The sequence below is a fragment of the Chaetodon trifascialis genome, chromosome 15, assembly GCF_039877785.1.
Source record: "Chaetodon trifascialis isolate fChaTrf1 chromosome 15, fChaTrf1.hap1, whole genome shotgun sequence".
NCBI lineage: Eukaryota > Metazoa > Chordata > Actinopteri > Chaetodontiformes > Chaetodontidae > Chaetodon > Chaetodon trifascialis.
The window spans coordinates 13,141,736-13,157,527 of NC_092070.1; the positions used below are offsets into that span (position 1 = coordinate 13,141,736).

The 15,792-nt window shown below is 40.2% G+C and overlaps 2 protein-coding genes across 5 annotated transcripts; both read right to left on the reverse strand.

Annotated features, from left to right (window-relative positions):
- Window positions 1-61: 61 nt before the first annotated feature.
- LOC139343682 (interferon-induced protein 44-like) lies at window positions 62-4,148 on the reverse strand. 3 transcript variants are annotated; one of them, XM_070981438.1, is made up of 7 exons: window positions 3,682-4,148; window positions 3,485-3,518; window positions 3,161-3,359; window positions 2,103-2,252; window positions 1,790-1,961; window positions 1,566-1,666; window positions 62-1,488 (listed from the first exon to the last, which is right to left on the reverse strand). In XM_070981438.1, exons 1-7 carry the CDS (start codon window positions 3,704-3,706, stop codon window positions 1,327-1,329), a joined length of 843 nt encoding a protein of 280 aa, XP_070837539.1. In that variant the 5' UTR covers window positions 3,707-4,148; the 3' UTR covers window positions 62-1,326. The 3 variants fall into 3 exon arrangements, with proteins under 3 accessions (XP_070837539.1, XP_070837538.1, XP_070837540.1); XM_070981437.1 differs by having other exon boundaries at window positions 3,485-3,718; XM_070981439.1 differs by lacking the exon at window positions 2,103-2,252 and having other exon boundaries at window positions 3,485-3,718.
- A 2,280-nt stretch (window positions 4,149-6,428) lies between these two features.
- Window positions 6,429-10,854, reverse strand: LOC139343645 (cell death-inducing p53-target protein 1 homolog). 2 transcript variants are annotated; one of them, XM_070981396.1, is made up of 5 exons: window positions 10,598-10,854; window positions 8,432-8,594; window positions 8,179-8,220; window positions 6,970-7,114; window positions 6,429-6,792 (listed from the first exon to the last, which is right to left on the reverse strand). In XM_070981396.1, exons 2-5 carry the CDS (start codon window positions 8,577-8,579, stop codon window positions 6,687-6,689), a joined length of 441 nt encoding a protein of 146 aa, XP_070837497.1. In that variant the 5' UTR covers window positions 8,580-8,594; window positions 10,598-10,854; the 3' UTR covers window positions 6,429-6,686. The 2 variants fall into 2 exon arrangements, with proteins under 2 accessions (XP_070837497.1, XP_070837498.1); XM_070981397.1 differs by having other exon boundaries at window positions 6,436-6,792; window positions 10,594-10,692.
- Window positions 10,855-15,792: the final 4,938 nt, after the last annotated feature.

Here is a 15,792-nt window from a genome sequence, read left to right on the forward strand (position 1 = left end):
GTAGAGTAGATACTATATGCATTACATGCTTGCAAATGAAAGCCCAAAAGTGTACTTTATTTCTTTACCATGACACATTCCCCATTTTTCATGTTGTGATTAAAATTAGCCTCTGGCAGCTCTGCAGGGTTAGGGTGCATGTGAAAATTCTATCAAAGAATGACTTTAGCATGTAAATAGTTATATATTTCTGCATGTTTATGTGAGTCAAAGTGCTCGTTCAAAACAGATCACAAAGCTAGATTGTATTACTGGAGTAAATCAAAGAAAGTTCAATGAATTCAGCAATTGTACTTTGTTGCTCATCATTACGAGGCTGATAACTCCTCACAAACTGCAGATCTCTCTCTCTTTGCAGCTGTTCAATAAAAAAGACTGATTATATTTTGGAAAAAAGCTTCTTGTTTAAATCAATTTCGCATATTGTGCACATTTTTTGTGGCTCCTGCTTTGACACCCGTGAAATTAAACCACTACGTTACTGACAACAAACAGGAAATTACATAACAAGCAGCAGCTTCGAAAAAGTGTGTGCAGTTGTGTAATTTTGGTAGTAAAAATAGTTACCATTAACCAGAGGCACCACACACTTAACACATCACTCATCCCAATCGTATGGTCCGCTGTTGTTCAGTAAAAGCTGAAAGTGCACATGTTGATGGTTTATATGAGTCACGTATTCAGGAAATAACTTCAACACAATTGAAGAATGTGTCACTATATTTATTTATATCATTTATTGCTTAACACCAGAAGCATGGAAAGACTGAATGTTTCAGTATTCCAGTAATTTTAAATGTTTAACCTGTGAATTTTCAGCAGGTACACTTCATTTTTCCCAAATCTAGCATTTTATACTTCTCCATTCAAATTTATATGACATCATTACTGTGATTTCCGAGGCCCCAAATGATAACAGAATGCAAATTCACAAGTGAATGAGTGAAGAGATGCATTCGGTCAACCAAAATATTTTGATTATAAAAATTATATTTTGATTATAAAAACGAATGAAAGTGTATGCCAAACTTGAGCCCCACTAAATTCTGTATTTGTAACCACGCTGTAACCAAGCATGACAGGTTTGTCTGTGTCAGAAATGCAGTCAGAGATTCAATTCTTAAAAATATAACTCAGTATAACTAAGACAAATGATTCGTGATGAGAGGAGTTGCAATTTCATGGCTGTACAATAATACGTGTTGTGTATTTATCTATATGATTATGTATTTCACAATGCCTTATTTAATATTGCACCATTTGATTATTTCACATCTACTGGAGGTTTTGTTAATCAGGAAAGATTTGCCCGAGGAGCGTGCAGGTCTACAAGTTGCGGAGGAAGTCGTCCCCAAAGCTTATCATTTGTCTCAGTGCGCACAGTATCAGCGCATCAGTGTCATCGTTTGTTTTGATTTCTGATTCGTAGTTCTTCACAAGAAAGATGCAGTTCACAGGAATGCCCAGCTCCGCGCTGAATTCATCAACCTAAGGTTTAAAATAACAGCATGTTAGTCAATCAGACATATAAATCCAACAATGCTTAAAAAAGTATCACCACTTACTAGTCTCTTCAGGTACTTGCTCCTATAGACATTTTTCACGTCTTGTCGTGCCTTACGACAGGCTTTGTCAACTTTGGTGATAACAGCCAGTTGAGGGATCCCTGCCAATGCAGAAGCCTAATCAGTATTTTAAGCTTCTTTTTTTTTTTTGTTTGCTGATATTCTGATTCATAAAACCCAATGTAATGTACACAGAGTATAACCACTGTGATTTTTGCTCTTACCCATGTCACTGGCTGTTCGTCTGATGTCTTTCATCTTGTTCTTAATTTCATCACTTAACACAGGCAGTGTGTCAGCAGGAACGACAGAAACCAGGACCTGAACTTTCTCATCCAGGGTGGGACTGGGGTTGTAACCTAGATCACTCTCCGTCAATGGGTGCTCAGGACGGAACTAGAAAAAAGCAAAATACAGTCAACTAAATGTTTTGGGGGGTTTTTTTTATTATTAACAATGCAGCATGTTTTTACATGAAAATGTGTTTAATCCAAAATAGTAGACAGATAAAGAACTTAAAGGTGCCCTGGACTGTACCTCATAATGTTCTTTCACATGTCCCCTCAGGGCCAGTTTGACATCCTCCACGTGAACGCCATTGTTACTCAACCTCTCAAGGCCCATGATGTCATTGAAAACAAAAGAATAAAACCCCACAGGATCTTTGCAGAGTTTGTAAGTTGTGTACTGTAAGGCAGAAAGTGCAATTCTCTGCATCATTTCATGAAATCTCAGATAAATATGCAATTCTTTAAGCAGCACAAATATCAACAATTGCTTCATTTTATTTAGCATGGGAACCTGCTTCAGGAAATATTCTCACCCATTACCTTCTAACTAAAAACCGTACTCACCCTAAAAGGCACAGTTTCTGAATGAACTTAATATGAGAAATACACCTATTTGCAAGAAAGAGGTGAGTGCATGAGAGCTGCCTAGCCCTTCTCCTTCTCTTGATGCTCAGAGGATCCCACCGGATGTCAGTGAGAGACAGATTAACATCTGATAAGACAAACTGGACTATATCTGAAAGAATCTTCTTCTGTCGAAGTCTTTCTCTGTTCATCGGCCAGAAAATACAAGACAGTTTTCTTCCCAAATCTGCCTTAAAATACACACTGTTAAAGCAAATTTCATAATTTCATATGGTTTGTGCATGTTCATAATAATTATGATAGCAGTAAAATACCAAATTAAATCAGTCAGTATTGAATTTTTTAAGGAAGCAGTTGAAATGGAAAAATCTCAGCAAGCTTTATTTTGAAACCCGACCTTGGACACCTATTGCTGCCACTTTGGAATTTATTATTTTACATAAATAAAATATTGAATTTATTTTGTGCATTCCTAATGTTCACTTTCTAACTCACAATATAGTTGGAAAAAACTTCAGAAAATGTTGATGTTGCCATTCTCATAATCAAGTTTCAGCTAATAATTGGCTTTAATTATCATAAGTTATTTATTTCTGTGGTCAGTAATCACAATTTTATCCACTTCTACTAAGGTTGCAATATATTTTAAACAGCATGAAATTCTTAAATAGCTGCAGAGGATTTTTGCTTAGAATCACCACAACCAGAAAATGTTCATACCCTTCTGGTGAAGCTGCTCCCAAAGGTTGCATCTGTCAAAGCTCGACCGGTAATTTTGCGTTGTAAAACACTGTCAACAGAGTTGATGAAACTGGACTTGCCAGCACCAGCTGGTCCATTCAGCAGAATTCTGAGATGTTGGGCTTCCTTGTTTCGAGGTTGATAAGATTTTGCAAAATCAAGATTTTCCTGGTTGTCCCTGTTCATTGAAGAAAAAAACATTAGACAAAATTACTGTATTGTTTTTATTATTCGATGCACAGCAGGCGCATCGCTGCTCTGTTGTCACACACACCAAGCAGACATCACTTCATGCTTACTCACTTCGGCATAGCCCTCCATGGCTGACTAAAAAGTGCTGAAAACAAAAGTACACACATGGACAGACATTGAGGTAAAGATGCATTTCTAAACAACTTCACTAGCATGATGCATTATTTTCTTTGAGAAAAAATGGAATAATGTAATATTTTAAACATCTTAAATGAAGGTGTAGATGTAACAAAAAGTTCAGGACTCACCTCCCATAGCTGTAAAGTAAGACATTTACAGGTGAGTGAGCATGAACCCTGTTGCACAGTTTGTTTTCATTATTCAGATTATTTAATCTTTGATTTCTGTGAGTTCTTCATTTTTTACTTTACGGGGCTCAAACATTTATCTACATAAAAGCATATTTAGTGGGGAAATGTCTCTTGGGTGGAACTGATAGCATCTCACAGTCATCTGAAACACGACAAGTGGCCCCACCTAGACTCAAATTTTTTTGAAATTCACAAGCCAAAAATGTTGGTAATCACTGTTTTAATCTGCAACAACAAAATATAAAGTCAGAGTAAAAAGTATCGTATTTCTCTCTGAACTTAACTGAAGCATAGAGCAGCATAAAATTGAAATACTCAAGTAAAGTTGGAATGAGGTTGGATATTGGAGGGATATTCACTCTGCAGCTTCCATGTCCCATTGACTCAAAATCCACATCAAATATTATTACTACACGGACAAATGAGACACACCCCATCATGGCGTATTTACAAGCTTCTCCTATTTTCTATTAATATTTTCAGCTCAGGTTATGAGTATTCACTTCCTTCTATTGTCATCTTCGGCATCTGTGTTTGTCTTTGTGCACCACACCTAATGGCAGTGCTAGCACTCCCTCCCCCATCACAGCTTCCCCCAGACGCAGTCAGCATCGGGATACAGTAATAAGACGACACTTCATTTTTTACTGTATTACAAGTTGTACAACTGAGGATCCAACCATGAAGGCTTTTTTTTTTCTCCAATACATAAAACAAAATAATGTTTTCTATCATTATTGTTCAAATATGTCAGTCATGTCAAAGCATACAGCAAATGGCATTTTGGCTTCACAATCACAATAGCATATGCTGCCATATCTGAGAAGAGATATGATGCAGAGTCCTTACCTTTACTTGTGTGATGGTTCTGGGAAGGGTGGCACTGGAATGTGGATCGGGAGACAGGGAGTGTTTTTATACACGCTCCTCCTGCTTTCACTTTCTTTTTGCTGTTTTTGAGCCAACCATGTGACTTAAAAGAAGCTGTGCTTTTCTTGACCACAGGGGTCCATTTCAATGCTTACTGTTGACTGACTGGCATGTAATGTGTCATTAAAAGTTTGGGGGGAAATTCTGGATTAAAATGTAAGAAACAGTAGCTCAACTAATAACAGCTTCTTAACAGTCTCCAATTTGGAGAAATGTCACATCTGCCTCAGTTTATTCTTGTTCTTTCTGCCTCTCTGTTCCTCTTTTCAGCCACTTTCACTTCGTTGCCATTTCCCTACCTTCCCGCCAGATGCCCTCAGACTTTCCCACCTGTCCCAGTCACCTGAGTCTCACATCCAGCCACTCCCTCCTGCCTTGCAGTTTCCCCCTGTCATCTGACTTCGTCACTCACCCGCTCACCTGTTTTCACTTTCTCTCATCAGCCCTGTAGTACATATACCAGTTCCTTTTTTCTCCCCAATCATCTTTGTTGCCGTTCAATTCATTTCAATTCAATTCAATTCAATTCAATTCAATTCAATTCAATTCAATTCAATTCAATTCAATATACCTTTATTAGTCCTGCAAGAGGAAATTCCAATTTACAGTAGCACCAGTAAAAGGTAAATTAGATAGATAGAGAGTAGAGTTGCTTTCCAGTCTCTGATCCCTTCACTCTGAAACCTGCTGGCCTCCCTGCCTGTAAGCTTATGTACCTGAATTTTCCATGCCCAACTTCTTGCATTTGGCTCCTTCACCCCTCATACTGGACCAAGCAGATAAAGCATTTTCTGTGGAAAAAGTTAATGAGGTGACAAAGTTTTCAGTGGATAATTCAGCTATTATGTACCTTCTTCTTAACTACACCTCCAGTGTTGAGAGGGACTCAAGCATCCATTCCTCAGACCCACTAGCTTCCTGCATGCACCCCAGTGTGCTAACCTTGGGATCTCTAGCCTCTAGCCTGCCTCCCAGTCGGCTCAGTTCCCAAGTGCTGCCAGGTTGTAGGGTATTTAGTTTGTCCTTTTACTGTATTAGTTTCATCTCGTGTTGTATAAATCTTTAAATGTTCCCCAGCTTATCTTTTAGCTTCTTCGATTTTAATCATTTGGTCCCACGAGCAGGGTGTGGCTGACTTTGGCCATGTGTTTCCTGCCTTCCTCCCTCACTTGCATGAGGTGAACATTCATTTTGTTTCCTGTCAATCATATGATTTTGTTTTTTTTGTTCTTCTCTGACACAATTTAGTTCAGTGGTTTTCAGTGGGGGCCGGGGCCCCCTTGGGTGTTGTTAGCATGCTAACACACTAAACAATGGTGAACATGCTAAAGTTTATACCTGCCAAACATTAGCATGTTAGCATTTTCATTGTGACCACGATAGCATGCTAATGTGAGCGTTTAGCTCCAAGCACCGCTGTGCCAAATTACAGCCTCACAATAATGCACTCTCATTCTTGTTCATCCTTTTCTAAGAGAGGATAAAACCGACGCTCCCTCATCCCACGTCCCACCCAATACCGACGCAGCTTAGTCATGCTCCTTGGCATGTCCAATGTGTGCACAAGGTACCATTAAGCATCTGTGTGCAACATGCAAAAGTTCAGCCAAAAAACCTTTCTGACACGTTTTTGGTTAATGTTGTTAATGTTTGGTTTCACTTTTTAGATAGCTGACTTGACAGAAGAATAGTACAAATTCAGTCCGTTAAGAAATAAAAAATGACAGTGCAACACAGTGAGAGAAGACAAGAAGACCATGTGAAAAAAAGGCTGTTTTTTTTTATTTATTGGCGTGTTCATTGGTTTACATCCCTTGTTTATTAAACTAGTACTGATTGCTGAATATAGCGTAACATCCCACAGTGTAATGCCTCATTGGAATAAGTGTGTGCAATTTGTGTTATTTTTATTAGTATCAAAACATTGTATTGTTGTAAAGCAAGTAAGGTTATTAATGGGCTAGGCTGCAGATAAGCACTGAGTTATTTTCCCCTTTATGGTCAGGATAGTTTCACATTCGCTTGTAAATGTAGACGACATTGCGGCAGGACGGGCAGCGATGCTCTACATCTTGGCAGGAGTCAATGCAGAACGGGATGCAGCAGCAGAGGAAACACCTGTAAGAGGAAAAAAAGTGAATTTAAATGTTCCAGTATCGTAGTTTGTTAAACAGGTTTGTTTGGTACAATTTCCTCTGTAGTTTCAGAGCAGTAGTTTGAAATGTCTCTTTTTACTTTTTCTATAAGATAAGAAACTAGATGTGCAGCGAGTTTCTACCCAAAAGGTTGTTTTACCCAAAGATGGCGAGTCCAGCACAGATGGCCCAGGTCATCAGGCCTGGTGTGTGTTGTGTTTTGGTGATCACTGTCTGCTGGCAGTGGGGACACACTGTTTGTCCTGGGGCGTCGTATAGTGTGGGTGTTACGACCACGTGAGTCACTGAGGATGAGAAATGCACAACATATAAAATAAAGGATTTTTCTCCACGGTCTTTTGTGTCCATTTTCACTTTGACACGTTTGAAGTAAGTGCAGTGCTCCGTCTCTCAATGCAGTATTTTATCACCGATGACTCGAAGTTGTGCACTTTTTTAACCCTTGTCAGTTTTCTCCTGTAACCAATGTAATTAAAAACATCCTAGATAAGACACATAGTAGATGCTGACAGGCTGTCAGTGATGGTCACACAATTATGCACCATAATATCAGATTCATGAGAAGGATGTGTAAGTGTCCTGGTCAGCTAGTCAGGCATTTCTACTGTCACTACAGATGTTCCACTTCAGGCTGTTGTCAGATTTTAGGATAAAATGTACAAGCTGTGCTTACAGGACAGGACCAGCAGAGGCTGCCAGTGGTACAGGAACAGAAACTTGATAAGGAGGAAGTCCTCTGTTTCTGTTATTCTATTGTCCCAGTCATGTAATTTAAGATAGGCAGACATCCTGACAGAAGGAGTTTAGTAGCAAAGGACAGTTCGGATAGTTCTCATTGTGTTACATGAAACTGTCATTGACAGACCGACATAAACACTGAAAATCAGTGTAGATTTAAGAATAACAGCATGTGTTTCAAGTGAAAAGCCCACAGTTCATATGAACTGCATTAGTGCAATGTACATTTTTTACATGTGGAGTAGTTAATAAAAATGTGATAGGCATCCTGTTACAAGCACTACTAAAATGTGTCTGTATACCACAAGAACAAACAGTGAACAATGGCTTTTTGTTATGCACAGAGGCTACAAATGGGCTATTCTTCACATCACTTGGACACCGAGGACTTCACCCACTGTCTTTGTGACGCTGCAGAGTCCTTCTCATTTCACAAAATGGAACGGAAACACCTTTACTATCTGATCAAAGTAGTGTGTTTATAGATGTGTGTACTGAATGTGCAGGCTGTAAATGTACGTGCATGCACATGTTCTGAGAAATGGTGAAACAATCCATGTGTATGTTTTACACAGCACAGCATTGTTTCGGTTCGGGTGCGTCGCCTCACCTGTTGTGGCAGGTGCAGCCATGGCCGGAGCAAAAGGAACACCTGGCAGATGAAACACACCAAATCACCTCCAAATATAGTTATATTCCTTACATGCTAGACAAAGCAAGAACAAAGCTTCATTTATTAGTTGTGTGATAAGGCGTGAAACAGTGTTGTTAGGCCCCAGAAGAATTACCCCAGTCAAGATTACAATGGCTATAACAACGTCTGAAAATAACAGGATCATCTCTTAACACAGGCAGACACAGACCTCCCTGGTATCCAGCAGGCGGAGGTGCCCCAGGAGAAATGCCCGGCTGAGGGTACATCCCTGGTTGAGGGGGCATAGCAACCCCATAGTTCATAGGTGGCCCAGGGTATGGTGGAGCTGATTCCTGTGGTGGGTATCCTTTTTCCATCTTCAGAAATCTTTGCTGAATATGAGAAATGTGTATTATTAATGTTTTAGGTTGAGTGGCTTTCTAGTTTATAAGTATAAATACATTGATTCCACCTTTACTGGCACGATGAGAAACAGCATTGTTTAATCTCAATAACAATGTATGTTCGACACAGTCTAACAGGTTGTGAATAAGGTCCAACATCCCCCCTGAAAGCATGTAGGCCGCTTTATCCATCTTTGTGAGCTTTACAGTGCATGATGTATATAAATAATTAACACTGGTTTTGTTAACTGTACGCAAATTTAGTTTCCCCAGTGTAATCTATTGCTGCAACAACAAACAAAGTGAAGACCTTTGCTGTTTCATTGCATAGAGGAAAAGCTAGTATGCTGAAGCCAAACTAAAATACAGTTACACAAGAAATGTGGCCAGAGAAAGAAAAGATGTTATCAATTGTAGATGCAGGCAAAATATAGTTTAGAAGCAAACAAACCTTATAAATATTTCCTGTGAATAATGTCTACAAAATGTTTTCAGAAGCTACAGGTATCAGATTGGACCATCTTATTGAGCTCAGTTCAGATTTATTGATTCATTAACTCATGAACAGAACTAGGTGAAGACTTGTAAGGTCTTCACTTCACATCATATTGTGGTGGAACCAAATTCACACTTCCATCTAAACTCTCTAACCACACGTTTCACATCCTCTTTGCAGTCCACACATCTGTCAACATTTGTTAACTATAGCCAAACTAATGTGTCATGGACACAGTGGTGACTGCGCTCTGAGAGAAGCAATTGTAGAAGACCTGTTCACGTCACACATATCGGCACCTTTTGAACTGACATGGCAAACTTCTTCCCAAAAAAATGATTATTTTATTATTTTGTCTGAATATTCACTCTTTTTCGCTCTGTTTTTGGTCTCTTCCAACTCCTGAGGGAAATATCTGTCTCTTTAGCTGCTAAATGCTCCACTATGTTCAGCAGCTTGTCTCTAACCGTGTCTGTTCGCTGTTTGGGGCTGAGTGGACAGTGTGCAAGGAGTTTTTAGAGCATTTTCTCTCAAAGTGTGATCGAAAACAATGTTATGAGAGCAGTGAGAGTGAACCAAAGCAGTAATGTTATGGGCTGGACAGTAAACAATGTGCCAAAGGCTCTGTAAGGCCGAGGGAGCTGCAGGTTCAGATAATAATTCTCTGTCGGTTTATCACTGCCAGTGCCCCCACTTTCAGTGAAAGTAATAATACCACACTAGAATTATATAGTGACATTAATTGAGAATGCTCAAGTAAATTAGATTTATCTCATAATTGTACTCGGGTAGAGTACTTCAGCAGATGCACTTTCTTACTTTCAGTGACTGGGGAAAGTCTAAATGTCAAACTGTAGTGTTACTCCAATAGCTCTTGGTCCAAGGCAGCCGGAAGCAGTGAAAAGCAGCAATTTCCTGGAACAGTCATTTGCTCAGTGGGACTGGCATTCAGCAATAGAGCCCTACACCCAACCAGATTTTTAAGAGCTTCTTTTAGTGATGCAACTGACTTGTGTTAGTGCAGCTGTGTCATATTTAGTTCTACAATGCATTAAATCAGTATCATTGGATTAGTGCTGTGCTTTAATAAGACAGTACTGCCACAGTGTGTGCAGGCCTGTCTGCTGCTCATGGTGAATAAGCCCAGTCCATCCCTGCAAGCCTGTCTGTGTCTCATCATAAATCCATCCTAAATCAATTAGAGGAACATGAGCCACATACACTGATGAGGCACTTAAATTCACCACAGTATTGCACTTGTGCCTCGCCCAGTTTTGCTTGGACAGGCTGTGCTTGAGGCTGTATAAGGCGTACAGCAACATGCATGTTTGAATACACATTTCTGACAGAAAAAAAGACACTTTATGTTGCATGTGATCTATACAACATCAACATTCACACTTTACACACACAAAAAAAAATGATTATTTTAACACGATGGCAACAGCAGCTGATCATTACATAACTACAAATGTGTAAAATAAGATTTACCTACTTGTGACTTTCCATCAACAGTAAAAGGGAGAGTTAAGCACCCTCTTTCCTGGAGCTTCCCGGTCCTGAACAAGGCAGGAAGAAGCCCAACAAAACAAAGAGAGTACAGACAGAAAACAGGCTGTGAGGAAGGTCCAGGACACGATTGAAAAAAAAGGCTACAGAAGACTGTAAAGCTATAAAGGAAGGATTATTCTGTACTTCCTTCAGAGCGACGTAGTGGAGAGACTGTAGTTTTGCAATCTACTGATACTCCTCCCCTTTCTCCTCCCATTTTTGCATGAAACTGTGTGGGCCTGGAGAGAATAAACAGGATGCTATTAACAGTGTTTGTTTAAATTCTTATATAAGGACCTGTACGGTGAGGAACATCATGAATACAGACTTCAGCCAAAAGAAAAGGAGAGCGACGGGGGTTTGCTAACAAAGTGTTGTGTGTCGAACAAACATAATGCTTTTTATCAGTCACCGTTTTAGTCGGCAGTCCTGGAAAAAATCCATGTAAGAACACACACATGCACAGAGTACATTAGTGTTGAACATGCTGACCTCCTAAGGTCAAGAAAGGACTTTTTCTGAGATGAAAAGAGAGAAATGTCAGTTTTTGGTTTCCTTTTTGTGTTTGTTTTTAAGACAGGGAACATTAACCAGCCGACCACTGCCACAACATCTATCATGTCATCCGTCAGTCGTTTTTTTCGTGTCAAACCCCCCCCCCATCTCCTGTGGCCTAACATTTTCTCAGACTGACTCACTTAATGAGAAGCATGTGAGAGAGTGCTCGGTAAAACGAAACTTTCCACAGCTTTGATTTTAGCCGTCACACTCATGAAATAGATTGTATGCATCTATAATCTGGCTGTTATGGTCATTTTAAATAATGTGGACGATTCCATATGTTTTAGTTATGAATCAACAGGTAACACCAAGCAAGTGGCCTGCTTCACTACCAGCGTCTCAGACTGTGCGTACGTGCTTCTGCTCCTTCAGATAGAGAAACACCAACGCATTGTCTCATGTGGCATAACATGTCATGGCATGGACTATCATGTCTTCATGAATCTGTTGTCTCTGTCTACACGTGGCTGGTATATGCCATCCTTCTGCAGGGGGAGTCCCCTTCATAACCCATTCTGTCACGATGTTTCCACAATAGTACATTCTGAATACACTTCTTAATGGAGTTTTGTATGTCGACCTAGACTGAACACAGCGTGTATGGTTGTGGCTTAGGACTGTGAGAACCTACAGCAAGTTTAATAGTACTGTGTATATAGCCGCCTTTGTTACACTCGTAACTCATTAAAGCATCATTCATGCATGATTTGTTAAGGCTGTATTCATGTGGCTGATGGTTTGTTTAAACATCAGGGAAGCAAAGACACAGCCCCGAGATCTTTTTTATAGTTATAGTTTTATATGGTTATAGAAAATAATTGTCTGCTATCGAGCAGACAGGGAGTAAAATGTTGTTGTTGTTTTTTTGTTTGTTTAATTTTTAGGCCACCCAGGAACACAAACAAGGCTAGGTAAGGCTACAAAGCCTTGCAGAGGTGTAAAGATGGATCATTATTCATGGTGGGTTTTTCCTCAGGAACCTCATGGCCATTATCAGCATAAGAAATGTCATTACACAATTGTTTTCCATTATTTGGCTGATGAGTGTGTCAAAAACCATTCTGTACACCTCTAAGAAGTCTGAGAAGAGTTCTGATCAACCGAAATAAGTGAAATCCCCTGTGTGGTTGTGCAATAGTTAGCAGGAAGTTGTTGTATTGCTCGTTGGGCAAAACGCATCATCCGCTCGTTCAGTGAATTACTTCACTCAGCACGTTTATGGTATTTCAAAACAGCATCAATCATAAGGAAAATGATTTCAAGCAGAAAGAGTGGCAAAGTTTATAGTATTAAAATGGGGAAAAAGTGAATTAAATATTTCAACAAAATACAACTAAGTAATAATAATTAATGAATGCAGAGGAGAGCAATGTGTGAATTTTTCTGTTCTCCCTAAGCAGGACTTCTCCGGAGTTCTTTATTTCTTACACTTGTGAGTGCGATCCTGTCTCTCCTTCCTCTCTGAAGTGTTTTAAGGAAACATACCACACTCTTTCGCAATTCTAAATATTTGTCAGTGTGTGTACAACCATGCTTATCCAGACGTTCTCTCCCACACACTCAGTCAGTGTGAATGATCCACCGCTCAACACATGACTTTGACACATGAAGTCCTGCTGACTGTTTGGAGGACCGAGGATACTGAGAGGTCACAGGACTATCACAAGAACATGACCATTCAGATCTGGAATGCAGCGTGCGACAGCCACGCTGATAATCAGAGGCAGACATTGGAAGGTGCTGCTCAGCCTTCAAATCTGGAGAAAATGATTTTTTGACCACCAGAGGTCAGCATAATTGCAACATGAAAATCTCTGTCTCTGCTTTTCTTCCTCTATACAGGGAATGCAGGGTCAGTTAAAGGACACTTAGCAGGAAGACACAGAGCTCATGACATCTGCAGCCAAGAGGTCTTAGATACAGATGTTTTTCTGCTTCAGCTCTTGTTGACTGCTTCGGTTTCAGCGTGCATTACCACATCCTTCTTGTCGTTGTTGTTTCTGCTGCAGAGTGACTGGATTAATGCTCATACAGCTGCCCGGGACTCACTCAGCTACTCATTTCATGCTAATACAGTGGTCCACAAACTCAAAACTATGTTATTAACAAGACTCGTGCTTTATGAGTGGTTGCATTGAAACAGTAAACAGGCTATCCACAGGGAGTCAGAAGAGGAAGCTTATCTTTGCCATAAAGACAAAGCAGAGAGCATCATCAGTTGAATTCAATTTGCTTTCTTCCAGACCATGGAATCACCACGCATGGAGTCATTGTGAGCCCTAATGCACGGTGAAAAGCACATCCTGGGCTTTCTAGTGATGTTAGACACATGGAGATGTGGCCCTCAGAGCACATCTGCCTTTTAAAAATGGCAGGAATTGCATCTAACACCTTTTATGGCAGGAAGGGAGATAAGTGATCAGGTTTATGATGACATATTGTTTCTGTTCTTCATAAGGAGGCTGTCTTTCTTTATGAGTCTTAACTGTATCATATCGGGATTTTAGATGAGTGTGTTTATAAGTCTTTCAAAATACACATTTTAACTCATGTCCTTCTCATTTTCAACCATTTTCCATGCGTCAGGAAACAGAACACAGAGTGAGGCAGAATGATTTTCATCTGTGTGATAATGTTCTTAAGTATTATATTCAAAATGAAAATGTGTCTGCGCCCTGCGATCGGCTGGCGACCGGTCCAGGGTGTACCCCGCCTGTCGCCCGTTGACAGTCGAGATAGGCTCCAGCCCCCCCGCGACCCCGAAAGGGATAAGCGGCATAGAAAATGGATGGATGGAAACGTGTCTGCAGATTCAGTCTTCAGCTGTGCAAGATGTGCAGCAGATTTTGAATGGCTGACAAGAATGTGACACTGATCAATTCAAGCTCCACACTCATCCCAAACACAACTGCCCAAATAGTTTTAGATTGTGTATGTGAAATGTTGCACAGGGATTGAAGTATACAGACATTTCTGATGAGTTATGATACAATGGTCAGTTTCCCAGATGTGTATCAGGAGCACCTCTCTGACTGCAGCCATCTCGTCATGTGTCACTGCCTCTCCTGCATGGCAGAGAGCAGACTTGATTGCATGGCATCAAGGCTACACCATCTTCTTAAAAGGACAAAGAGCAGAATTGATATAAAAAGTGCAACTAAAGCACCACCTTCTGCTCCAAAGCCTCTTTGTGCATTTACATTCATGCCAGTTTAAGAGTAAGGATCCCTTACTGAGCCTGAAGTGCAACATATCACACTTGATTAAACAAAATTCTATAAATGCATACAGTGAGTGAATGCACAGTGTGCTTTAACAAAAATAAATCAACTTTAGAAGAATGTAGGAAAACAGAAAATGCAACATCAGTTTGTAAAATTAGAAAACACGGCACTCCTCTACTCTCTCTGTAACTGTGGGATATGTCTTTAAGGTCAGAACCAGAGATTTTCTTCCCTGTCTTTTCAGAGAGCTTTCTTTTGGAAAGCAGACAAATAGTTTTGACAGCGTCATCACCTCCTGTCCTCTCCTGTCCTCTCTGCCTCTCTCCACCTTGTTATTTGAAACTTTGTGTCTTCAATCTCTCATTCTGGTTTCTTTTCACGGTGTACCTTCCATGTGAGTGTTGCTTAAATAAATGGTGCTCTGAGTGTGAAAGATAAGTTAGGAGCAAACACAAAGAAGGCCTAGAGGCCATTAGGAGGGATGAAAAGCAGGACCATCAATCAAATACAGGTGGCAAAAATGGGAGTGCTATTGAAAGTCTTCTCTTTAGTACACAAGTCATGCCACGTTTGCATCAGACCTGCAAATAAAATGGATGGTGTAAAATGATGCAAGCCACAGTATATTGAAAAATCTGCCTAGGCAAACGCTTACAACATGATTTCAGCTGCAGACAGTTTCAATGCTTAGTTCTTATGCTTCTGAGGTCAGATATTTGCTTAGCCTTTAAGAATCCTACCTGTGAACATTGCAAACGCCTGAGGATTTAACAGCAACCTCTACGCTGCTGAGGTTTCACACGATCATCCACAGGGGGAGTGAGAGAGCAGAGAAAATAGCGCCATACACAGAAGCTGCTTTTTAACGTACAAGCGTTTACCTTAAAGTCATGACTGGAAATTTAAGGACCCCTTGTCTGTGACTAGCCGCAGTTCTGCTTTTACAGAGACATTTCCCGAGGGGGACGTCCACTGCATGTTTAAAAGTATTGCTGTATTACACTGCTTTTATTTCAGTCAAAAAGAGTTATTTAAGTGGGAAGCCAAACCTTTTGAAAAGGCTCTTAACAGAGTGGTACAGGTTCCAACAAGAACCCAGTCTGCGTGGGTGTTTGTGTGCCGTTTAAAGGCTTTTCTCGAACAAAAGCCGTTTGTGCGTAGCTTCTCATCCAGTTACCCAGTTCAACAGACCACAGCAGTGTGACTCAATATACAAGTATGGGGGCTGCATGCATCTCTGCTGAAAGGTCAAACGAACTTGTGCTTTCAGTGGCATCTATGATGTCACCTCCTGGTAGTTACCAGATGTGTGAAAGTAATATAAATGTAAAATAGGAGTGTCATGCCAGCGAGG